The following is a 24,984-nucleotide window of genomic DNA, read 5'->3' as shown; positions in this document are numbered from 1 at the left end:
TCTGAGCTCTTTGCAAAAAAAAAAATTTTTTTAAATGAGAAATCTCTGAAGCTTTTGATCATAAACATGACTCGTAACTTTTACTGGCACAAACAAGAGATTTGTTCATCTTTAATTTAGTGTTCTTTTGTCAGTGAGCGAGCAGAATGAGTATTAACTACCAGAAGGACAAAATGATGTTGGTCTGGTGATGTTCTCAAGGTACTTCAATGTACCAGAAGTTCCAGTTTGGAGACGTCTCAGGGATGAGAAAACAGGCTGCAAGAAAGTGAAGTGCTGGGGCGTAGCAACTTGGTTTGAACCAGCCTATACATAGCAGGGTTGAACGCTCTCCACCATGCATCTGTTTTGCACATCTGCATGCAACGTGTGATGCCTTTTCACTCCCATTGCCTTTCTCCATAGGTTGCTGCCAAATGTAAATACTGCTCCAGTGTTTTTTTTATGATGTTGCTTGTAAGCTGCTGCAGAACATTTTTTTTATTTGGATAATGGAATTTCTCCAAGTCAAAAAGTGCTGCAGGAGGGAAGACCAAGGTTTGAAGGTGCTTACTCACCAAACAAGGCAAATAGTTGCCTGGGTTTTGACATATTGTGATACCTCATTGGTGAAATGCCATTTTGTGCCTGCAGGTGCCTAAATGTGCATAAAAATCAGTTGTTTATAGCAAATATCTTGGAAAAAATTCTCATCTTCTCTGCCATAGAGGTAAACAAAAGAGTTTTAATTATTGTAGCTTGGAAAGTTGTACTTAAATTATGAGTGATTACATTGTTGTTTAAATAGTGCTGAAACATGCACGCTCCACTAAGTACATTTTCCAGTTTGTTGGGGATAACATATACATCCTTTGCTAAAATTATTGCAAGAAGAATACAGATTTTTAGATTTCTAGCTGCTGATTTCAATTATAATTCATCATTTTTTTCAGATGACGTTGTTATATTTATGCATCTTGTTTTCCCTGGAAAGATCCTCAGCCAGTCACATTGCTTTGCAATTGAGCTTGAAGGGAGATGTTAACTTAACACTGTGCAGCAATGAAGCCATACGAAATAAAGATGGAAGACTTAGAAGTTATTAAATGGAAATTTGTAACGACTAGCTATGTAAACATATCCTTTTTCAGTGTAGGTGGGTAGAATTAGGGGCATGGGTTGGTGGGGATGTGTTGGTGGTTGGACTATATGATCTTAGTGGTCTTTTCCAACCTTAATGATTCCATGATTCTACAAGTGCCGTTTAAAATATATATATAGATTTTTTTTCCCCCCCCAGTGCGTTCAGCTTCATGCTTTCCTTGAAAGACATCTGCCTTTAGGCAGTCTCATGCTGAAGCTTAGGTCAGTGATGATCTGGTGGATACAGGTCATAAACAGTTCTTCTGTGGACTATCTGTGGGAGACTGGCATGTAAGTGACAGCAAAATATCTGTAATTCCCATGCTGCATTATAATGCAGTAAATCGTTTATAATGCAGTGGGCAAGCTTAGGAAAATGCAGAGTTGCCAGCTAAGCTTTGAGTTCAGTAGAAACTTCAGAGTGAGGAAAAGTTAACTTGAAATTTACTTGCTTTCATACATTTTTTCTGCATCAGAGCATCTAGAAATAATTCAAATGTATTATCTCACTGTATACACAGAGGCGTATGTAACATCACCGTTTTACTGAAATAATAAGTGTCAGTTTATCTGAGGAATGTGAGGTGGGGGGTGGGATCAGAAAGCAGATTTAGCATGACAGTAATTTATCTCTACATTACATTATACTGCTGTGAATTCCTTAAAAAAATAAATCCTAGCACCTGCTATTGTATAAGTTAAATATCGCTCATCTGTAGGCTGAGCTGGAAATGTAAGGGTAGCTCAGCACACGGAAAACAGAGGATGCTGTGCTCAGTAGGAAACCAGGCCTTCGGATACCGGAGTTTTGTTTTATATGGAGTTGCTCAGATTCATCTCATATCAATGTCTGTCTCTATTACTGCTGCAGGACAGACCCTGTGCAGTGCCATTTGCTGCTGCACACGCTTGGTCCTCTTACAAGAGATGCTTAGCAGCACTGGCTACAAATCCATAAGCCCAGGAAAAAATCATGGTCATGTTGGGGGTTTGACAGAGAAGTAGGTTAGTGTCACCAGGGAAAGCAGCAGTTTTTTGCTGGTGAGTGTACTGAGAGGAGGAGGGTGCAGCTGAAGAATATTTGGGTCTGTAACATGTGGTGTTTGGACCAGTGCTGGTCTCCTCTTTGTGGCTGTAGTGAGGATGTGAGGTTTCTTGGAAAAGGCTGAAGGTGCTGCTGTGTTCTCAAACAGATCTGCCACAACCTCCTTAGCAGGAATGAAGCAAAGGCAGAGGAGTGGTTAAATGCCAGGCTGACCTGCTGCCCATGTGGTACCATGTGTCCTGTTGACCCTGCATCAGCCTTTTGAATGATTCAGTGTGCACTGGTTTGATCCCTGGGAAGAGTAGTTAGCCTCAGTATCTGGTTTTTCTCCTTGCTGAAAAGCTTATGATGCGTTGGTCTGTGTGTTGGGTGAGTGGTGGCTTCTGCTGGGCCCTGCTATGAAGCAGCAGCCTGGCTTGGCACTAAGGTGTACCCAACCCTGGGTTCAGCTGTGTCAGTGCAGTTTAGAATAGCTGGGAGATTTCCTAGAGAGGGAATAGAGCTGCTGAAAGCCCATGAAGTGGCTTTATTGAAGTTTTGCTCTCTTTGTGCTTTTTGAAGTATGTGCCTGATGCCAGAGACCATCAGTGATAGCTGAGAATGCATTTTCTGCACTAATGAGATTTGAAGCCCCTGGTGGTCTGCCTTTGGGATTTGCTGCCACAAGATATATCTTCTAGCATGTGTATTTCTGGCCAAACCCTCCTTCACACTGACAAAATTTAACATGTTGAGACCCTCTACCTGACTGGGGAGCTGTCAAGATGCAAGTTACGGCTTGCAGCCGCATCTTCAGTTTGGGTTTTCACAGGAAACCCATTGCATATATAGACAAGATGTTTGCCCTGAACAGCACAGAAGAGCTGGAAGCAAGCAGATAAAATTAAACTTGATGGCCAAGGAGAAAGGCTGCCAGTGCGGGAAAAAAGCCTGAGCTACCCCCTGCCCTCAGTCTCCACTGCAAAGTGGTAAGTGCTCAAAGCTGAGTAGGGTGAGCTGCTCTTTTTCTTGGTTTGAAGGAGCTAAAGAGAGCACGGTTTTAATCCTGTTATATTCATGTAGCTAAAAATGCTCACTCCTGTTTCTTCTGTAATCCTGGATATATACTGCAGAACTACTTTAAATTAAATAAATAAATAAATACATATTTTTTAACTACTCCAAAAATTCCAGCATAGCTATTTATAGAGATGGCAATAAAATGAAAAGGAAAACAACCCCTAAGCAGATCTCTGGAAACTCATAAATGAAGGCTCTGCAGTTCTGCAAACTTAGTCTCTGCAGAGGAATGAAGATCAGTTTGCACAAGATTTGAATCAATTGATTGGTAATGGCAAGGGTTAAGCAATGCTGGCAAACTGAGACTAAAGCAGACATCGTCAATACATTCTGTAGAGATTCTGGCTATTAGCTGTTTGAAGAAGGGCTTGGAAAAGGGTAGGTTCCTTCAGTCTTCCAGGCAATATTTATGTACTTGTCTGGTTGGAATGTGTTTTATTTTGTGTGAGAATCTGCATTAGTTTGGTGCAGACTAAGAACAAACTATAATCCGAAAAGTTCTTAACAAAAATGAGGTGCCAGCAACCTGCTGTTGGACTGAAATCTGCAGTAACTCTTGGCACCTAAACTCTTGCCATGGAAGCCTCTTCTTTTGGAGATGCCTGTTTTTCTACATTGTTCTCTCCCATTTTGCTTTTTGAACTTCACAGTAGAACAAAATATGAGATCACCAGTGGTCCCATGAGCTGGTATGTGGAATCTCTTTACACTGTTTAATGGGTCTAGTGTCTATACTCATGTTCAGTATTATAAATGGAGTCCCAGAACATGGGGTTGAGGGTGGAGAATGAACTCTTTCCCCGTTGAAAGGCAATTTAGTGGTTGGACTAGGTGATTTTAGTGGTCTTTTCCAACCTTAATGATTCTCTGGTAATTAATGGTTTTGGTTCACGTACCTTGAATTGAGATTTTAATTTGGATATGGATCTGATGCCAAGCATTGCAAATTGCTGGGTTGCATAAGCAGGTTTCCAGTTTTCAGCAGGTTTCTTAAAATAATGGTGTTTCCCTCCCTTTTTAAAATAAGTGGCCTGGAAAACTATAACGGCAAAATATTAGACATTTATTTTAGTCAGAGACTTATTTCAAAGAAATTCAGCACTCACTTTGCCCTTTGAAAACCACCAGGTTTAAATTATGGTAGATCAATTCTTGACAGGCAACTTTTGAGGCTGGCAAAATGTTATTATTAAAGCAGACGTGTGCAGCTTTCTGATAAGTTAATACATCAGTGGCAGAACAAAACAGCTACATGCTGTATTAATGTACCCATCATTTTTATGTCTCCATGTGAAGCATTAATATCTGTGTACAGGTTTTTTTTTTAATTTAGGAGAGCTCGTTGAGTGTAGGATAATACATGTGAGGATTTGGATTTATGAATGCATTAAGGAATATTGATAGCATTTGTGTGACAATTGTGACTGTACGCTATGGCTCAAAGTATTTTCTCTGGATGAAAGTTTATGAACTTATTTTGGCTCAACTGGACAGATATAAAAGTTGCACTTCTATTTTATGACTTGCTACTAGTAATAATAATAATAATAACAAATCCACTCTTTTTTTTTTTTTTGCTGTAGGTTGATGACCTGCTCCCTGTTTGGCTTTACAATGATAGGTTTGTTTTGAAAAACAGCCTATTTACTGACTTATTTTGTGACTTTTAAATTTATTTATTCTATTCTAATTAAGTGCTGTGGAAAGAAAAGTTCTGTTTAAAAATGATTTCAAAATTGCTTGTGTACCACTGGTAGATTTTTGTACATAAAAGAGCACCTGTAGAAAAAGAAAAAGAAAAACCCAATTTAAATACATCTCCAAAGCTCCAAATGATGATGGAAGGTCTGTGGATCATGAATATATTGCAAACTGAGAACTATGTGTTAACTCTGTATGGGTTAGTTCTGAGCTGAACACTGCACTTGTGCTTCCCAAACAGGTCCCCTGCAGCACAGCTCCCACTGTGATGCCCTGGTTTCTGGTTCTGTGGTATATATGTGCTGGAACTGGATGGCTGCTAGGAGGTGGGGCTGGGAAGTGGTGGCACCTCAGATGCATCTCACAAAACATAAATGGTCTCCACATGATGAATTTAGATATTCTTGCTGCTTCTGCAGGGGGTGAAGGTGATATCAGTACTGCAGTCCATTTGGTGTAGAGGTTGTTCCGTATGTGTCAGGGTAGAATGATGCTCCCCTACCTGTACGTAGGACGTGGTGTTTCCATTAAGAAAGACGTGGTTATTTTTGTTTATGCTGTGCCTTGTGTATATTTACCTCTAATTTTCTAACCCCCCAAGCTGTATGAAATCACTAACAAATTTGAGGTTCTTCTTTTAGGGAAGAGTTTGACAGACTGTATAAAGCACAAAACATTCTGATCTTTTTTCCCCCTTCTAATACAGTTCTTTTCCTCCCTCTCTGCTCCTATTTTTGTATTTCCTTTTTTTTTTTTTTTTTCCCAGAGTGATTTGAAAAACTATAATTTAAATAATTACAAGATAAATCAGATAAATTACCCGTTAAGGAAGAGAAGCCTCAGCTACCCTGGAAAATCAGTTACTGCTTTCCTATTCAGTCGGCATTTCCCTGCAGTCTCATCTGTGGCCTCCATAATTCAACCTGCACTAGGCACAGGACTGTATACATGAACTGTAGACAAATCCAAGTATCCTTTTTCTTGGCTTTGATTTTTTGTTGCTTTTTACATGAGTTGGACGATTCAAGCCATTTTTAAAAGCAACATCTCAAAGCCCACTCACTCGTGTTATTTTGGTTGTATGAAATGTCTCTGGCTTAAAACCTCAATAAAATGACTTGTACAAATACTGCTGGGTAAAAGGCATAGACTTTCAAAGCAGTGTAATCAGATGTCAGCCTGTGCACTCTCTCCAGATCTCAAAAAAAGCAGCAAAGAGCCTTGGCAGCAATGGAAGTCATTCCTAATGTTTTCTCTGTGCTACTGCAACATCTGATTGCTGGAGTGTTTCAGGCTTTCAGGAGGAAGCTGAATTTAGGAGGAGCAAACAATGGTGCTTAACATTTTCTTCTCTGTTTGTATGAACAACCTTTGTACCTAATGACTCACTAACAGCCTTGTTCAACAACTGAAGTAAATGATTGCACTAAAACCAGTCTTCCAGCCTTTTTTACTAATGATCTGTGACTTGTTCCTAATTTTAAATTACTGCAACATGTAAATATATGTTGTCAGTCTCTGTACACTGAAGTAGTAGCCACTCCGCTGTAGCTTGGCCAGTGTTTGAGCCTGATTACTGTTGTGATGTGTTGGGTAAAGATCTGGTGCAACCCTCAGCTCTGCTTAAGGCTGTCAGGTGAGGTCCTGGATGACTGGAGGAAGGGTCACATCACTCCCATTTACAAGAAAGGGAGCAAGGAGGACCCTGGCAAGTACAGGCCTGTGAGTCTCAGCTCTGTGCCTAGGAATATCATGGAACAGATCATCCTAGATAACATGCTTGATCACATGAGGAATGGGCGTGTGGTCCGAGACAGCCAGCACGGCTTCATCAGGGGAAGGTCATGCTTGACCAATCTGGTGGCCTTCTATGATGGAGTGATGGCATTGGTGGACAAGGGAAAGGCGACCAATGTCATTTACCTGGACTTGAGCGAGGCCTTTGACACGGTCCCCCACCACATCCTTATCTCCAAATTGGAGGGATGTGGATTTGATGAGTGGACCACCTGATGGATAAGAAACTGGTTGAAAGGCCGCAGACAGAGGGTGGTCATCAATGGCTCTGTGTCCAGGTTGAAGCTGGTAACGAGCGGTGTCCCCCAGGGGTCTGTCTGTCTTGGGACCGGTGCTCTTTAACACCTTCGAGTGCACCCTCAGCAAATTTGCTGACAACACCAAACTGAGCAATGCGGTTGACACAGTTGAAGGAAGGGATGCCATTCAGAGGGACCTCAACAGGCTTGAAAGGTGGGCCCGGGTGAACCTGATGAGGTTCAACATGGCAAAGTGCAGAATTTTGCACTCGGGCCGGAGGAATCCCAGGCATCCGTACAGACTGGTTGAGAGCAGCCCTGTGGAGAAGGACCTGGGGGTCTTGATGGATGAAAAGCTTAACCTGAGCCAGCAGTGTGCTCTTGCAGCTCAGAGGGCAAATGGTATCCTGGGCTCCATCAAAAGAGAGGTGGCCAGCAGGGACAGGGAGGTGATTGTCCCCCTCAGCTCTGCTCTTGTGAGGCCCCATCTGGAGTAGTGCTTCCAAGTGTGGAGCCCCCTGTACAAAAAAGACAGGGAGCTGTTGGAGAGGGTCCAGAGAAGAGCCACGAAGATGATCAGGGGACTGGAGCACCTCCTCTATGAGGACAGGCTGAGGGAGCTGGGCTTGTTCAGCCCGGAGAAAAGGGGGTGACCTCATTGCAGCCTTTCAGTACCTAAAGGGAGCCTACAAACAGAAGGGGAATCAACTGTTTGAAACGGTTGATAACTGCGGGACAAGGGGAAATGGTTTTAGGTTGAGGGAGGGGTGGTTTAGTTTGGATGTCAGGGGGAAATTCTTCACAGAGAAGAATGGTGAGGTACTGGAACAGGCTGCCCAGAGAGGTTGTGGATGCTCTGTCCCTGGAGGTGTTCAAGGCCACATTGGATGGGGCCCTGGGCAGCCTGGTCTAGCATTAAATATGGAGGTTGGTGGCCCTGTCTGTGGCAGGGGGGCTGGAGATTCATGATCCTTGAGGTCCCTTCCAACCCTGTGATTCTGTGAGTGCTGAGGCTGTGTTGAAGCAACTGTGCGCTGTGAGACAAGCATTACTATTGTTGCTCTGTACCTGGATGCGCTCTGTGAATCCAGCATTTCAGGAATTCTTCACAAAACATATTCTTTTCCAGGTACACACCCAGCTTTGTGCTCTATGCTCTTGTGCATGGCATGCAGCTAACAGAAAAAAACAGATCTCTCTTTCTTAACTAGAATCAGCCACACTATTTTTGGGTTTACTTTTTTTTAGCTTACCAACCAAAGGAGACATGCACCACAAATGACACAAACTATCTCTATGATGAACTTTTACTGGAACTTTCAGTTGCCTCTAGCTACAGTAGAAATAATTCTACAAATTCTATTATCTATGGAACAGTACATCAGTTAACTTTGCTTCAGACCATTCTTAATGAAATCCTGGAGCTGAAAACATAGAGGTTGCTCTAAAACTTACTGAATGCCACCTTTGGCACTACAGCTGCTAGAGGGAGATCTAGCACCATGAATGTGGCTATGCTCAAGTCTCTTATGCAACCAAAAGCAATCAACTGTGGTGCTTAGGCTGAAGTCTAGATCTGGAACATCGCTGGCAATGTCACTGCAGACACAAGTGGTGCTCCCAGAATCAGAAAGCTACCAATATTCTCTCAATTCCCTGGAGACATCTAAATCATATTATTTTTAAGAACTGTTATTGATTTACTCTCACTCACTGTGGTCTGCGTTTCTAATGATGAACAACGATTCTCTGAAGTATAAATAACAGCTTACATTAAAACAAAACCAGTAAAAAATTACTTCCTGCTGCAATGTAAGGCATTCAAAATCTCACGGTAGGACTCTACCACTGTTTTCATTAAAATCACCTGCGTGTTATGAAGTAGTCTCTATGTGCAGAATCATATTACTTTCAACCCACCATGGACTCAGGACCTGGATAAATAATGTACACAGTGGCTGATTTTGACAAACTGTCTCTCTTTACTGCTTCTCACAGAACAGATATAGCAAGCAAGACTTGAAGGCAGTTTCCTAAACTGGCATGCTACAGCTCTGTGAGATTGACAGAGCTTTGCAACCAAGCAGCTGTAATGATTTACTTATGCTGGACCTTTGCCTTTGTCTTGCTCCTGGCAGTTTCATAAGAAAAAATCCTTAGAAATAAAGGGTCATCATTACTGTTATAGAAAGTTTCAATCCAAGTGGCCAAAGTTCTGATGTGCAACAGGAAGAGCTGGTATTGTAAAGAAAGCAATAGAAACTTTGACGGAATGTTTTACTGGAGTACATACTCAGAGACAAGCTGCTTTAGAAAGCCTTCTCTCTATTCAGAATACAGAATCACATTCTTGTGAAAACTAACCTTCTGTATTAAAAAAATATGTGTGAGTTAACTTCAATTCCAATAAGCACATATGTGTGAGTTAACTTCAATTCCAATAAGCATATATGCTCAAAAAAATTCCATCTGGTTACTTGTCCTCCAACAAAAGGGAAGAAAAAAACACCTCACTGATATCTTGTTTTAATTTTTAATGACTAAGTAACAAAACCAAGCAACTACCAATGACACAATTGTACACACATTCAGTAACTTCAGATGTGTTAGTCTGCAAGTTTTGCGAACTGACCACAATACTTATTCCTTCCTTATTCGTCTTCCTCCTCTCACATGAAAGGTTCATATACAGTGCAGCTCTGAGTCAATGCTCAGCAAGTACAAACATTTTAATTACCTTCAGTAGAAAATGCATCAAACCAAACAACGAAATATTAAACTTCTCTTAACTTTAACAACCTGCACCTCAGGTGTTTGCTTTCATTGATCAGAATACTTTGACTAACTATAAGATCAGTATTAATTTTACTAGCAGGAATCTTCTGAGAGTTCACACTTTTTGTGACGTGACTTATTTCAAAGGCTGTTACTTGATTCAGATTTATAATGTAATCATTTATTGTGATAGTGCAAATATACAAAACTAAGTGGACCACAGAATGTTTTCTTACTGGACAACTCTTCAATCCTTAGCATTTCAGAAGGACTGCTTGGTTAACCCTGTTCATAAAATCCCTCTGTAATTTGTTTTATGTTCATAAATTGATCCCATGAAGGAGAACAGATGTTTATAACTCATTGTGTTGAAGACCTTGAGAGATTCTGCTGGATAAGTCTTGCAAATGCTTCTTTACCTAGCAGAAAAAGGAAACAAATTTCAGTACGACAACAAATGATGCTACAAGAATAAATGAATCAATCTAATATATTCAGATTTTGTTATTAGTACATGTGGCAGCTCTTAGGAAGAGCTGAGACTAGGACATTTTTGGGCATTTTAGAATTAGGTCTGTAAAAACCAATCATGCCTATTCTGCATTAAACATGAAGCACAGGTATGCCTTAGCCTCCTCTTCTAGAAGATGTTTACCTGCATGAAAAAAATTAGCACTGTGTAACTGACATTCCCTCCACTAATGAGTCTAATTTTCAGCAGGTATGTACACTGGATTTATACAGACCTTATATCCAAGCTCTTTTGTCTTTTCTTCTAGCATGGCATATTTCTCTCTGTTTCTGTTCAGATGTTCCTTATCTCCAGTCCCCTCTATATGTTTCAGTTTCTCGTGTGAAATCTCCAATTGCTTCTGATAGTGATGATGTTTTTCAATTTTTGCTTCAAAGTGTTTCAGCTCCTCCTAGGAAAATGCATGAATAGTTTCATATATGTATATATTTGAAACATTAAATCATGACTTTTTTTTTCTGATGCCTGAAAAGCAATATAGAATTGGCTGCCCTAAGAGTAACATGGAGTATTTCTTTATGTGGGAAAATATCTTTCCATGGGAGATCTTACTGGAATTGTACTTACCCGAAAAGATTCTAGCTCTTTTTCAGTGAAATTGGCTGATTTTGCCATGTCCCACAAATCAATCACTCTTGGCTCTTCAAATTCTAAACAAACACATATCACCAAATGAAAATTTGGACATACTACTTTTACGCAAGATAAGCATGCAGATACACCAAACAATATATTACTAATAGATCTACTCAGATAAAAAGGGAGAAAAGTCCAAGAACTTCACTTGAAACAATAGTATTGTAGCAACCATTTATTTAAAAGGATGATTTAAAAGCAAAAAAAAAAAAAAAAAAAAAAATCCCCCAAACTAATCAATGCCATTGTTTGCCCTGCACATTGCCTAACTTAACAGCCCTCTGTTGCAGAAAGTGTAATATCCCTTCCCATATTAAATGAATTTACTATGATTAAATGAATTTACTATGATTAAATGAATTAACTTGCTCACTGACTTTTGTTTAATAAAATTGATACCAAATAAACATGAAAAAAATACCACTGAATCGTACCACTGGTTGCATCATATCCTTGGTGACTGACTTTACGCAAACGCTCAAACCCCTGGTTGATGCTTCTTAGCTTGTCTTTAAGTTCTCTGTGTTTGTTGTGCAAGATTTCTTCTTTCACCAGGTTCTCTTCAGATGGGTTGATTACATTCTTGTGAATATCTGTTGAAAGAGAAAAGCTGACTGTGGACCAAATCCTACCAGGTAAGAAGCCATAGAAATCCCTCAAATCTGGGATGGATAAAATATAATCAGTTCTTATAATCAGTAAAGCATTAACATCATACTCTAAAAAGCAGTATCTCCTTTTGCAGGTTGATGCTCCTCAGTGCTCTGGAGGGCGATGTTACACAAATGCCTTTTACCTCCTGCTGGTGATCAGCTGAAATTTTAATAAGGGAATGATCTAATTTCCCTGGTTAGCATTACCTTGAGGAAATGGAATAGGGATGGTTGGTAAATCCTATCACCCTCCCTCAGGCACTTCATGAATTAGTCAGGAGATCCAATGTTGAAATAACTTTCAGCAGTTTCAGCTTGGACTTTGCAATGCAAACATCAAGCTGCCTGAAAGCTTTAGAGCAGTTTGATTCTAACAAAACTTTAACTAGGATTAATACAGCAAACTGGATACAGATCCTCAGGATCAGTGCCCAAGATACATATCCTCTTGGGCTTCCACTGATGAGATGACACAACCATGTCTTGCAGACTTTAGAACCACAATCTGCAGCAGTAAATCTGTGCTTGCAGCATAATTTCCATTAAACTCCAATAAGCCATTGTTAGTAATCTGATGGTATCTTCACTGCTTGAAACACAAGCAAGAATTAGAAAACTGAAAGGGCAACACTTTCATTAGCTGGCATGATTTTTTGGCAGCTAATGTGGAATTAAACCAAGCAAGTATCTGTGAATGTCAGCATCTGCAAGCTGTTCTAGCAGGAACGTCAGACTGGGAGATTTTCAAAGAGACTTGGAAACAATGGAGGCAATAGACAGAGATCTAGAAACACCAGGAAAATGTTTGGACACCTTCAGTTCTGCTCACGGTCTCAAGCAGAATATTGTATTCACGAATCTTTTCTTTGTGGTGTTTAAATTCTCTCCAAAGCTTATCCAGCTCCTCATCTGAGAACTTCCCAGAGGTCTTGGCCTGAAAGAAACATGAGCTCATTATGACTCCCAGGCCAAGTGCTATTACATGAATTCCCTTGCTGAAACTTCTCCCTGCTACATTAGGAAAATGATTAAGCCCAGCTCTTCCATAAGATCTTCTGTTTTGAATCCCATGATATAAGTTTGAGGGCAAAACTAGACATTCAGGAACATGGTCACTTTAATCATATCAAACTGAAGTTGGCTTGCTACAGACTACCCAATGAAAAACACCTCTTTTCTATTCTGTGGAAAATAATTTGATAGAGAAGGAAGGGCCATAGAGATTCAGGGCAAATTAAAGGGAACTGTCTGTGTGATAGCTGTAGCCCAATATTAAGCACAATCTTTACTCAAGAGAACATACTCTACTGGCAAGTGAAGACTGTATCACTACTGTGCATTTCTATGATTCTATTTGCCATGCAGTGATTTGTTCCTCATAGGTCTACATTCAGCAACTAGTGAAGCCCTAATTGCCCACCAGACTTACCTCTTGCAATGGCATGACCAAAACTGAAAATTGTTCACACCTATTCAGCCTTAGGGAATACTTTGAGTGATGAACTTAACTAGTCCCTAAAGCACATGACAATGTATCCTTTGCCAGAGCTGCATCTGATTACAGTAACACTTTAAAACACAGCCTAACTTTTCTCTGCTTTATTTACCATTGCACTAGATTGTCTAAGAACTCTTTGCTTTATACAACTACTTGTTTCTAAAAAACAAATTACTTCATTTTTTAAGGTTACTACTTTGCCAGTTTTAGCTGCCCAGACAGTACATTTTCTATTTATTTTTCATGCAAATCCTGGAAGGTTTCACTTGACAACATTGTTGGGAATGTCTTTAATGTCTTTCTAACATTTCCCCAAACATCCTCTTTCTCCTTTCTAAATATTCCATGAGATAGTTTTATTTTAAATGCAAAGTTGAAAACAAACCAACACGGAAAGAACAACGAGAAGAACATGAAAAACAACAAAAGAAAATCATGTGTTCAGTGACATTTGAGGAAAGATTCTATTTGTCTTAATGGATAGAAGATCTTAGCCTCCGTGGTGTGTTTTCTTTAGCAAAGATAAGCTGCCAAACCTACTGACTTGGATGCACATGGAATGCCCACAGTGCACAGTGATATGTGCTACAGAGCACAGCAGTTTGTCCTGTGTTTAAAAAAATAGATCAGTATAGCTTAAAGCTATTCAGGCTCCAAGATTGGAGACTCTCAGAAGAGAAGAAACACTGGTTTACTACACTACAATCCTGGAAATTTTACCCACCTTGCTCCATAATTTTTCCAGTCTTGGGTCATCCAGTGTATCACTTTCTGTACCATCTTTAATGTAGTTACTATCAGTTAGGTGGGAGTCCTTCTTTCCGTTCATTCCGTATTTAGTCATAATGACTGCAGGGCAAATAGAAGATAGAGATGCATTAGAATCTGCTATGAATGTACACAAGGCTGGCTGCTGCATCCTTGACTTTCAGAGTTAGATTTTGCAGCTCACAGTGGGCAGGTTAACAGTTTAAGATGAAGAGTTTAATGATCTTTTTTGAAAACATCAGAAGCAAAGGAGGCTGTTAGCCTCCTGACATCCCTGCTGATCTCCAAACAACTCCTGCGTAGAGTGTCTTAGTGACTTGAAAGTCAATCTGTTACTAAATGGTTCAAACACTCATAGAGGTGTCTAAACAAATGTTTCATGCAGTTTCAATCTCTTTTGCAAAGATGTACCTTACCATTTAAGTTGCGTCTAAGCTTGGCTTCTTTCTCTCCATCTTCATCCAGCCCTTCAGCCTTCAGTTTTTTCCAGCTTAGCTCATCCTTTTCTTGTATTTTCAGATCGCTGTGCAATTCTGCTAGCTTCACAGCAGAGAGATGAAGCTAAATGAAAACAGAAGAAGGAAGTGACTCCATTCAGTTTTACTAACATACAACAGGCAATAATGGCCAAACTTCTCAAATGTTGTGCCTTGCCAGCACGTATGCTTTCTTTTGGACCTAACCACACAGTCTTAGTGAGTTGGTAAATTTCTTTTGTCAGTATGGTTTTGCAGACTACCAGGATGCTGAGCACAGCCTTGCTGGTCACACAACCCATTTATCAGCAATTTTTACTAGCAACAAAGTACACAGTTTTCAAAGATTCCACTACTCAACATGGTTTATGTGCATTAAAAACATAAAAACCTAGCAGTATTCTTGTCCTACATAATGGAAGAAAAAGAGAAAATACTGAGGTTGACACTATAAATAAAAAAAAGGATTTAAATGGGCCAGCTTGAAATTTTGTGAAATACACACAGAAAACAAGAACAAAAACAACAGCTAACATGCAGCTGGCTAAGCAGCACTGCTGCAAGATGAGCCCAAACATTTGAATTTCCAGATTCTAGATGCTTTAGTTATTATTTGAAACAAGAAAATGAAGCAAATCATGCTCATGCTTAAGAACTTCTTGCATGTGTGTTTATAACAAGAAGAAAAGCCCAGAGTAGAGAGGTAATCAAAACACGTGCCAGCAGTGTGACCTCCAGTGAAGTTTTGCCTGAGCTTTCTTTTGTCCTACTTGAGGCTGCTGAGCAAACAGCTCCTGGGAGTTCAGATCCACCCCTGGACCAGCTGGGTTCATCCATTCTATAGCACAAATTTACTGACTGGATGTTTTTTCTTTTTTTTTTCCATTTTTTCCCCCCCTGTCATTAAAATCAGATAAAAGATTACAAAAACTTGCATTTTCAGTGAGAATTCAGTATGTTTAACATACACAGATTCAGATCTCGGTATAATTTTCAAACATCAGAAACTGATGTTTAAACTGATGGTACTGAAAAGACTCAGCCATTCATCTGAGCATCAGCAGGTTATTTGAAAATTACTAGGAAAAGTGTAATTATTCTGAGTTAGTGCACTAAATTGTAGGGAATTCAGGAACCTCTGCACGTTACTGTTTCTGGTTTCAAGGTAAATCCTTCTATTACATTCAGTGACACAAGATTACTTAATTACCGCAATTTTTAAACCAGGTTTTTCTCTGTGTCTTGCACTTAGCCTAGTGAAATAATTAACCAAAATTGAGAGTACTTGGAATCACAGATAAATAAGTAATTTATAGAATGTATTAAAACTTCTGATCCCTCTAGTTCTAAAGCCTCTCTGTAATCTTCTTTAGCATTTGCCTTTGGAGAACTGTTTGATGAAAGCTAAGCACTTAGCAGAAACCACTTTAGTTATGAATTTTGTGCATTAAAATAATGAAAACCTTATTTACTTATTTACTTTTCTGGAGAAGGCTGACCTGGACAGCCAGAGCTTCAGTGCTGTGGTGGCACCAAGTAATACTATTTTGCTCAGCAGAACTGTGTCTTGATGTTCTGAGAGGAAGACTGAGGAAGTTTGCTATAAATTGTGAAGGAAATGACTCATCATTACTTGGCAGTTCTGTACTCTAATGCCATAATATGTTCACAGGTTGAGCAAATCCAGGATAAAAAAGTCACCATCAGTAACTCAGACAACAACTCAGACAAATACTGCAAAATAGGACAATATAACCTTTTAAATGTGCAACTGCCATCAGAGACACCCTAATGTATAAAAGATGACACAATACAGTTCACATTAGACATCCACTGCAGTTAGTACAACCTCATAAGGACATAGTTTTGGGTTTTCTAAAAGTACCAGAGAATCACATCAGATCATCTAAATGGAAAGTTTGCGGATGCATCTTCATTAACCAAACATTTTGAATTCTCAATGAGAAATAAGTAATTAAATTAAGTCCATTGTTCTCTAAGCAGAAAAAGGAAGATTCTATTCAAAATTCTCTCAAGTCCAAGAATATTTTTCTGACTGTCATTATAATTTGTATGCAACTTTTGAACAACACACAAATTCTTTGAAATGTTCTGCTGGAATCTCCTTGCCTGTCCAAATTACATAATATAAAAGTGAAGACAGTAGGGCAATTTAAAGCATATAGGTTATGATCTGCTTCCTTCAAGATCATCTCATGCAGGAATTTGAATAACACCAGGTAAAATAAGTGTTAACAGATGACACTTCACACCAATGTCAGTCTTTGTTGGACTAATTGAGAGCAGAGATGGAAAGCTACATTTAATGATTAAACAACAAAACACTGAGGTCAAGATGCACATTCCTTGTTCCTGGTTAGGTCCTGGTTTGAACTGGTGATTGAGCACCTGGTGATGGCATTTGGCTGGTCTAGGCAGCGCTACTAAACTGTTTGCACCTGTGCCCCCATGTGACCAGAAGGGGTGGATCCAGGATGGAGCAACCCTGGGCTAAAATAAGGGCCAGCCATTAAGGACAGGACATCTTGGGTCCAGGCTGCTTTCTGAGGAGGGGGGTGTTGTGTAGTTGTTCACCAGCTGGGTGAGTACAGTTCTTCCTTCTGTACGGGACTATTGGCCTAATGGTAGTAAGTGTAGCTCAAGTACATGTTGCTTCTCTAAAATCTGCCTCACACACATGAAAGTTACTGTTACTTAGCTTATCCTGACAGGCTTATCTCCATTTTTTATGTTAGCTTGCTTGGCCAAGAATTAATCTTGATGATGTGAAGCTTCAAAGTTGAATTCCAGAAGACGCAGATTAAAGAAAAAAAGAGAGAGATGGGGCAACAGGGGGGAGGATAAGAGGAAACAGACAATACTATACTAGTTTAATTCCAGTCTCAATGCTGTTTCTTCTTCAGCTGCTAGCTTGCATGCTGCTGCCCTGTCCTCCACCTGTCTCCCATTGAGCAGAGGAGCATTTTTTTTTTTTCTTTTACATGCTGGGCAATGAATATAACTCCACAGTGGTATGGCAGGGTGCTTTTTTTTTTTTTAAAAAAAAAAAACAAAACAAAAAAAACCCAACAACAACAAAACTAAACCCTATCAAATTCCAAGTGTAGCCCAAGGAAGAATACCGCAGTTTCAATTCAGTAGCTTAGATGGGATAATGCCTATCCAGGATTAACTTATTTTTGCCTGGAAGAACTGAGCTCTCACAATACTCTGGACATGAGTATGGGTGTGCAGAGCAGGGAAGAGGTTGTTCTGCTGCATTGTAATTGCTTTTTTTTTTTGGCTTAGAGTACAATGAATTTTAAGGTAACAGTCACAATTATGGCTATCATATGTGTGTGAGTCTGCAGCCTGAAAGGCCAACTACATCTTGGGCTGCATCAAAAGAGCTGTGGCCAGCAGGGCAAGAGGTGATTTTTTTTTTTTTTTTTTTTTTTTTTTCCCTTCTGATCCATATGGCATACTGTGCCCGGGTATGGGGTCCCTGACATGTGAAGAATGAAGAGCTATTGGAGTGGGTCCACAGGAAAGACATAAAGATTATCAGTGGGCTCCTATGAAGATAGGGTGAACGAGCTGGGCTTACTTAGTTTGGAGAAGAAAAGGCTCTGGTGAGACCTTATTGCTGCCTTCTGGTACGTGAAGGGAGCTTAGAAGCAAGCTGGAGACTGAGACTTTACATTCACTAATAGTGACAGGACAACGGCAAATGGCTCTAAAATAAAAGGGGAGACTTAAGATGTTAGGAAGAAATTCTTTACTCAGAGGAAGGTGAGCCACTGGCACAGGTTGTGCAGAATGTTGTGAGTAGCCTGTCACTGGAGGCATTTTTGGCTTGGCTGGATGGCTGACTTGGAAGCCATGATGTGGGTAAGGTTGAGCTCGATTATCTTTAAGCTTGATGATCCTTAAGGTCCCTTCCAATCTAAGCCACTTTGACTCTGTAATCTGAGAATGGCAATATCCATTTGCTGGCTCACCTGCATGAGACTACATCACTTAGTGTCCCTCACCAGAGAGAATCTAACCACCACGATGGAGGGTTTCTTATCCTACAGTGTTGAGTTCCTGCCTTAAGCAAAGCAGGGATGATGGCTGCTGCCACTGAACAGAGCTGAAGCACTCAAGCAGTGGGTGCAGGAGTCAGCCTCTGACCCTCCTCATACCAGAGGGGCTTCACGCTCTCTGCTTCCTCAGCACGAAGTTTCACTGTTGGATATAACTATGGGAAGATACGCTTCTCCTAACCCAGTGCATACAGCAGAAGAGAGGAACGGGGAACATTCTGAGGGTCCTCTCCCAGCATCATGGTTGGCAGCCCCATGGAGCAGGGCAGTGTGATCGGCCCGTGAGGTGCCCGGCAGAGGCACCAGGCCTAAAAACCCAGACAAAAACTCTCTTAATCGGAGGCTTAACCCCGCGCTAGGGCCTGGTAACGCGGTGCTTTGGCCGTGCACGAACCGCTGCCGACCACGCACCGCCTCGGCCGGCTGCCCTGGGGCCGAAGCGCGGGTCGGCCCTCCTCCGCCTTACAGCAGCTCCTCCCGCACTGCCCCACTCACCCGCTGCGCCTTCTCCCAGACCTGATTCAGCCTCACCACCCGGAACTCCCCGGCCTCCCGCCTCTTGGCGTCAGCCAGCCCCTCGTTGGCCTCTCGGGAATACTTGCTGGCCCGAGCGCTGACGGCGAGGAGGAACGCGGCGATAACAGCCGCCCGTGGCGCCGCCATGTCGCTCCGTGTGGGGAACTACGAGTCCCGAGATGCCGGGCGGGCGGCTGCTAAGGGGCGGCCCCTGCGCCCTCCTCCGCGAGGGAGGGGTTGTTGGCGTGAGAGGAATTGGGTTGGAGCGGCATCTTTTAATTTTTTTTTTTCTGAGCGTTTGCTTCGCAAAATGTGGAAATACAGTTATGGATGCGTATATAAAGCGCTCTCCTTCTGTGCCCAGTGTGTGCTGCTCCCTGTGCTGCGTGACCCTCAATTGAGTTATCCTTACCCGCTGTGTGGGAAAAGGCAACTCTTCAGGTCTGGCACGGCCCCTTCAATCAACTAAGGTTTCTGATATTAGAACCCTGTGCAAGAGTGTATGAAAAACAAAGAGCAGTTGAGGAGGAGCAGAAAGCAAGAACAATAATTGGTGGGCATAGGGATTGAGTGCACCCTCAGTAAGTTTGCAGGTGACATCAAGCTGGAAATGTTGATCTGTCTGAGGGTTGGAATGCTCTACAGAGCAACCTGGACAGGATGGATTGCTGGGCTGAGGCCAGCAGAATGTGCTTTGACAAGACCAAGTGCCGAGTACTGTATTTTGGTTACGAAAACCACAGGCAATGCTACAGGCTTGGGGTAGAGTGACCGGAAGCTGTGTGCTGGAAAAGGACGTAGGGATGTTAGTTAACAGCCTGCTAAATGTGAGCCAGCAGTGTGCCCAGGTGGCAAAGAAAGCCAGTGCTGTTGTGCTTGTATCAGAAAGAGTACAGGCAGCAAGAGCAAGGAGGTGATTGTCCATCTCTATTCAGCTCTGGTGAGGCTGCATTTTGAGTAAAGAGTTCAGTTTTCAGCCCCTCACTATAAGAAAGACATTGAGAAAGGCAATAATATTGTGAAGGATCTGGAGTGTAAGTCTTATGCAGAAAGCTGATGGAAATAGGACTGCTCAGTCTGGAGAGGAGGAGGCTCAAGAGAGACCTAAATGATTCTATTCCTAAAGGAAAGTTGTGGTAAGGGGGGTCAACCTCTTCTCCCAGGAAATTAGCATTAAGGACAAGAGGTATTGGCCTTGGTTTGTGCTAGAGGAAATTCAGGTTGGATCTTAGGAAAAAATTCTTCTTGGAAAGAGTGGCCAAGAATTGGAACAGGCTGCCCATGGAGGCGGTGGAGTCACCGTACTTGAAGGTGTTCAAGAAATGTGTAGGTGTGGCACTGAGAGACATGGCTCAGTGGGGCATGGTGGGGATGGGTTGACGGTTGGACTGGATGGTCTTTGGGAGGTCTTTTCTAACATAATGATTCCAGGATTCTATTCTCCATGAGGGAGAAGGACTTTGTTCTCCACTGGAGAAAGAAGACAGCCCTGCCCAGAACAGCCTATAGAGTGCGATGGTGTGGAGAGGAGGAGGACCGTAGGAAATGTAGTAATGAGTAGATTGGGTTGTTAGTGAAAGGGGTGGACTATGAGAACAACCCTGAGGTCAATGGCGTGTGCTGAACAAAGCTCCTGGACAGGAGAGTCCATTGCTTCTTGGTGCCCACATCCCTTCATGCCACACAGCCAGGAGGTACAGCAGGCCATGGGGTGTTTTTGGAGGATATTGTCAGACAGTATTAAGCAAAAATACATAATATTGGGGGAAAATGTTAAATGACTAATCCAGGGCCGGTATATATCTCTCCAATAATTAAAAAAATCTACTAAAATTGAATGCCACCATCATGGAAGAGCAGGGGATGTGCACTGAGATGCAGAGCATACTCCGCGGGGGTGTTTCTGAGGGAAAGACAGAATAAACTTTTTCTTTCTTTGGTCTTCCTGCTAAATCCTTCTTTGCATGCTGCAGAACTTGTGTAGTATGAGATCTTTGGCATGGTTGGGCGTCTCTGCATTGCATTTTATTTAGCACAGTACTAGAGCCTGGCTGGAGCCAAGGGTTCACTGCATTAATTTACTTTGAATTTACTTCGGACCTTGTGTGTGACTTTGAGCAGAGTAAAGTGTAGTGCTGTACTACTGTCAACACCAAATCTTCATGCATTGTAAATCAGAAAACAAATAGACTGCCCAAACTATAATGAGATTTCTGAGCAAGTGGCACTCTGAGGAGCAGGATTTTTACTGGATTCCAGTTTTTCGTGGTTTCTTTTTTTTCTTCTCCATAAGCAATATAAGCATCTTTTTTTCTCTTCCACATTTTCCTAAGTTTGTGCTGAGACTCTCAGTCATATGGACTTAGAAGCTGTTGCTGTAAAACTGAATTGTAGAAGCAGGCAAAAGTCTCACAGACTTGCCTCATTTCTAAAATGAAGGATATGCTGATGTTTTGAAATATAAAGTATGTTAGTGAAGTGATGGGAAAACAAGTCCATCAGTTTTAGGATTAACCACTATATTATGGAACAAATTTCCTACTAAATTCCTCATTTTATTAGCCTTTGCAGCTTGCAATAAATATTTTTATGACTCTCCTTTTAGAAATGTTAACCTAACTGTAACAATGCTGCAGAAACAGACCAGATTTGTTTTGCATTTTTTATTGAAGAAGGCTTTTTTATCTTCTAAGCCAGGTTTCTTGCTGCTTTTCCCAAAAATCACCACTTAAGGTAGACTGAAGGCTATTTTGTAGCTGAAAACTCTGAACAACAATAGTATTTTCACAGCTCCATCATCCTTATAAGTTTCTGAGGTGAGCAACATCCATCAGCTTAAATTCACAAGTTGAAATTTCTACCTTAAGCCCAAGTTACATCAATTATTATTCTATTAGATTTTAAAGTAATTATGAGCTTCTATTAACACCCTTTCTCTGTCTTTGTTTCTGAGGGTTAGAAGAATAGAGTGGGTTCTATTTTCCTGATTCTCTTTGTTCCTACTCTTGTCCTTAAACCTAACCCCAACTGCAGTCTTTAATACAAAATTCAGTTGGAGGCACAGTAAGAAATTTGATGGAAGGGTAAAATTGTCATAAAAACATCTATCCCATTCTAACAGGGACTGCAAACCAAAACTCCCTGTGGAAGATAGCACAGCAGTTAGTTGCAGCCTGATCTTGTGAAGTGAACCACAAGCATACCTTTAACTCTGCTATGATCCTACCGGTTCTGCCTGTCTGTGCAGTATTTCATTTTTATGCAGGATTAAATCCTAGTAGTTTAAAATGTTTCTTGCCATAGAAAGATCCAAATCCTTGCTGATAAATCACTCTTGGGGTAGTAATTTGAAGTCACAGGGACCTTTCAAATCAGGATGGCTTTGGAGTTTCCCTGTGGTCTTTGCTCAGTCAGTGACCCAAGATATTCTTTGTGCCAGATGCTTGCTTCTTGTGCATTCTCATGGAAGTATCTAGTTCCTTATATTCTAATTCATGTTCATTTACGCAGATATGCTCTTGTTTTCCAGGGAAAAGCAGTCATAGATAAGTTTGTGGACTAACTGAGCAGAAATCTCTCATCAAAGGCACAATCCTGTTTGACAAGAGATTAAGCCTGGTTTCTTCACTGTCTGCTGTTCTGAAAATCTGTGACCAGGGTCAGAGTCAACCAGACATTTTGACTCCTTCAGCTGGCCCACCAGAAACAGGATTCTTCTGATGTTCCCGTCAAGAGTCTGTGATAGCTGACAGTGATAGGAAGTCATGGTGGTATTAAAAACACATTGTGTTCAATCTACAGAAGCTCTGGAACCTCATAGCTCTTACCTCTTAGAGTGTTGTAAGCCTTCCTTCTCTCTGCAAAAACCATTAGGTGAACAGTCCTCATCACAGCATCTGCCTCTGTGATTCTCTGTGCGGATGTCTCTCAACTCCCTGTAAAGGCAAACCCAGATAAGGTGTCCTTGTTCAGTCTTTGAAGCTTTAATCTTGCTTTGTTCCAGTTTCGAATCATAGGAAAGCCACTCTGTTGTAGTGTGGATGAAGCTATTTTTTTTTCCTCACAGCTCATTTAAATTAAATTAAACTTTGTAACTTTTTTTCTGAAACAACTTCTTTATTTTATTCATTGGATTTAATTCTGTGCATTCAAGCGGGAAGTTAAATAATGTCAAAGTGAAGAAAATGAATCACATAATGAGCAGAAAATGTAAGTTGGGAAAATGTATTATTACAGTAACTTCTTACCTATATCCTTCCTGTGAATTAATGGAATCAGAGAAAACTAACCAGGTTGGAATTTATTTTAAATGGGCATTCTCATAAAATGGATCCTTTATTTTATGAATTTAATTAGAGTGAAAAAAGAAGCAAGTATTGGGGTAATATTGTGCAACATCTCTGTGGAGCAGTTGATTCTCATACATGTTAACAGTTTTCTATTGAAATTATCTTGCTGAAATTGCTTCCTTAGCTAAACTGTTCAGGATAGATACTAAAGATGAGTATATCAAAACCAGGTCACAAATTCTGTTCCTCTAGAAAATTTGATTTATTTTGGGAAGAAATAAACTACTTGTTGAAATTCCTAGCTGTTTTAGTGCTCCTGCTTAGGGAGTGTCTAGCTGCTCTGGTGGATCCAAATTTCCTTTTGATCCATTTCCCAGTGAGTGCATTAAAGGCTCTTTCTTGATAACTGCTGATGGGACAATAGGGACTTTGTAGGTCTCCAGATGTCTTTCTAGTTGTTGTGATTCTGTGATTCTTTAAAATTATTAGTATGGAAATAAATAATGAGTGCAAAAAACCCCAATTAAAATAATTGCTAGCAGGTGTCTCACCTGCCAGTGAAATCAACTGTTCTGTGAGTTGAAGCTCATCATTGCAACTCATGTTTTGGTCTACTTCAATAGAAAATGAAAGAAAAGTTTAATGAAACAGAACGTGTAATACCAAAAGGACTCTGAAAAATGCCAAATGTCATGTCCCTGAATACCAAGTGCTGTGTTATTCTCTCATAAAGCTATAACAAATAATTGTCTGTAACTCTGCTCCTCCTGAATGATCCTTTAGGGAATTCAGCAGTGCAGTGTGGAAACAAACCTGACAGATGTGCTCCTTTATTCAGATTTCTGTCAGAGCAACAGTGTCTTTTTTTTTTTTGTCTGGAACTTTGTTAGGGATTCCTTAAAAGCTCTGCAGTTTAACCAAATCTCTTTTTTTTCCCTGCAGAAAAAATAGGGCAACAACCCTGATTAATCCTGTAGTGCGCATTCACACTATGAGGTGTGACAACAGGAGGTCTTCAATATTGAGCAAACGTATATTTGTGTTCATATTTGGCTGTTGTGCCTTCTCAGATCATTTCTACCTCTTGCTTCTCTGTTTCTCTTTTTAATTCCTGTTCCCATATAATTTTAGCTGTGTCATTTCCTTGTTTAGATATATTCAGAAGCTTCCATTATTTTCTCTTTTATCATTACTTTTAAACTATAATCATATAATGCCTATATTCATCCCTTTATTTTCCTTCAATTTCCCCTTCATTGCCTATGTACTTTTTGAACTTTAGCAAGCAATAACTGCCTTTCAAAATTTATCTGAACTGCCAACACTCTTCTAGATGCAGAAGAAAGTGTTACATGTCATAGTTCTGTTATTCAGATGTAGCTCAGCATCTTTTTTGTATCTGTTTAGCCATATGATAAACATTTTGTATTGTAGCATATTTGTTGTCAGACAGTTGTTGTCTTGAAGTGGAGCAGCAGTAATTTTCAAGTTACTGTTACATCGGGATTGAATTTTTAGTGAGTGGCCTTCAAAGCAGGCTTGGCATCTCATACTGTTACAAGCACTGGCATGAACATTGCAAGAATGTAAAAGGAGTAGTTTTTCTTTCTAATTACTGTTCCTGAGATTTCAGCTGTTTAGGAGGAGGAGGGGTTATGGGAGCTATAGAAAACTGAGCCAAATAAACAGATGGGATCTTCTACAGAAGTCCTCTTACTCTTAAAGACGCAAAGGAAGGATTCTAGAATTAATAAATCACTGCTGTGTTTGAGATCTTAGCAAATCCCAAT

General features: G+C 40.6%; 2 protein-coding genes across 6 annotated transcripts in view; one reads left to right on the top strand and one right to left on the bottom strand.

The window, feature by feature from the left end:
- The window catches only part of DOK7 (docking protein 7), a 67,904-nt gene extending 61,182 nt beyond the window's left edge, over positions 1-6,722 (top strand). The window contains exons 13-14 of one of the 5 annotated variants that reach the window (XM_042870985.1): positions 933-3,135; positions 4,810-6,722. The gene's annotated coding sequence lies outside the window, so the exon portion shown is untranslated. Of the gene's footprint in view, positions 1-932 lie in introns of all 5 variants that reach the window. The other 4 variants (XM_042870984.1, XM_042870983.1, XM_042870987.1 and 1 more) reach the window with 4 other exon arrangements.
- Positions 6,723-9,482: 2,760 nt separating this feature from the next.
- LRPAP1 (LDL receptor related protein associated protein 1) lies at positions 9,483-19,085 on the bottom strand. The gene is made up of 8 exons (XM_042871643.1): positions 18,885-19,085; positions 14,242-14,386; positions 13,782-13,906; positions 12,373-12,493; positions 11,341-11,499; positions 10,838-10,920; positions 10,485-10,661; positions 9,483-10,157 (listed from the first exon to the last, which is right to left on the bottom strand). The coding sequence occupies exons 1-8, from the start codon at positions 19,050-19,052 to the stop codon at positions 10,092-10,094; spliced, it is 1,044 nt and encodes a 347-aa protein (XP_042727577.1). The 5' UTR covers positions 19,053-19,085; the 3' UTR covers positions 9,483-10,091.
- Between the last annotated feature and the right edge of the window lie 5,899 nt (positions 19,086-24,984).

Source organism: Lagopus leucura, unplaced genomic scaffold, assembly GCF_019238085.1.
Source record: "Lagopus leucura isolate 7727_CA_CO unplaced genomic scaffold, USGS_WTPT01 Super-Scaffold_100004, whole genome shotgun sequence".
NCBI classification, from domain to species: domain Eukaryota; kingdom Metazoa; phylum Chordata; class Aves; order Galliformes; family Phasianidae; genus Lagopus; species Lagopus leucura.
Note: the sequence above shows the minus strand (reverse complement) of the source record. Positions and strands in the feature narration are given on the sequence as shown.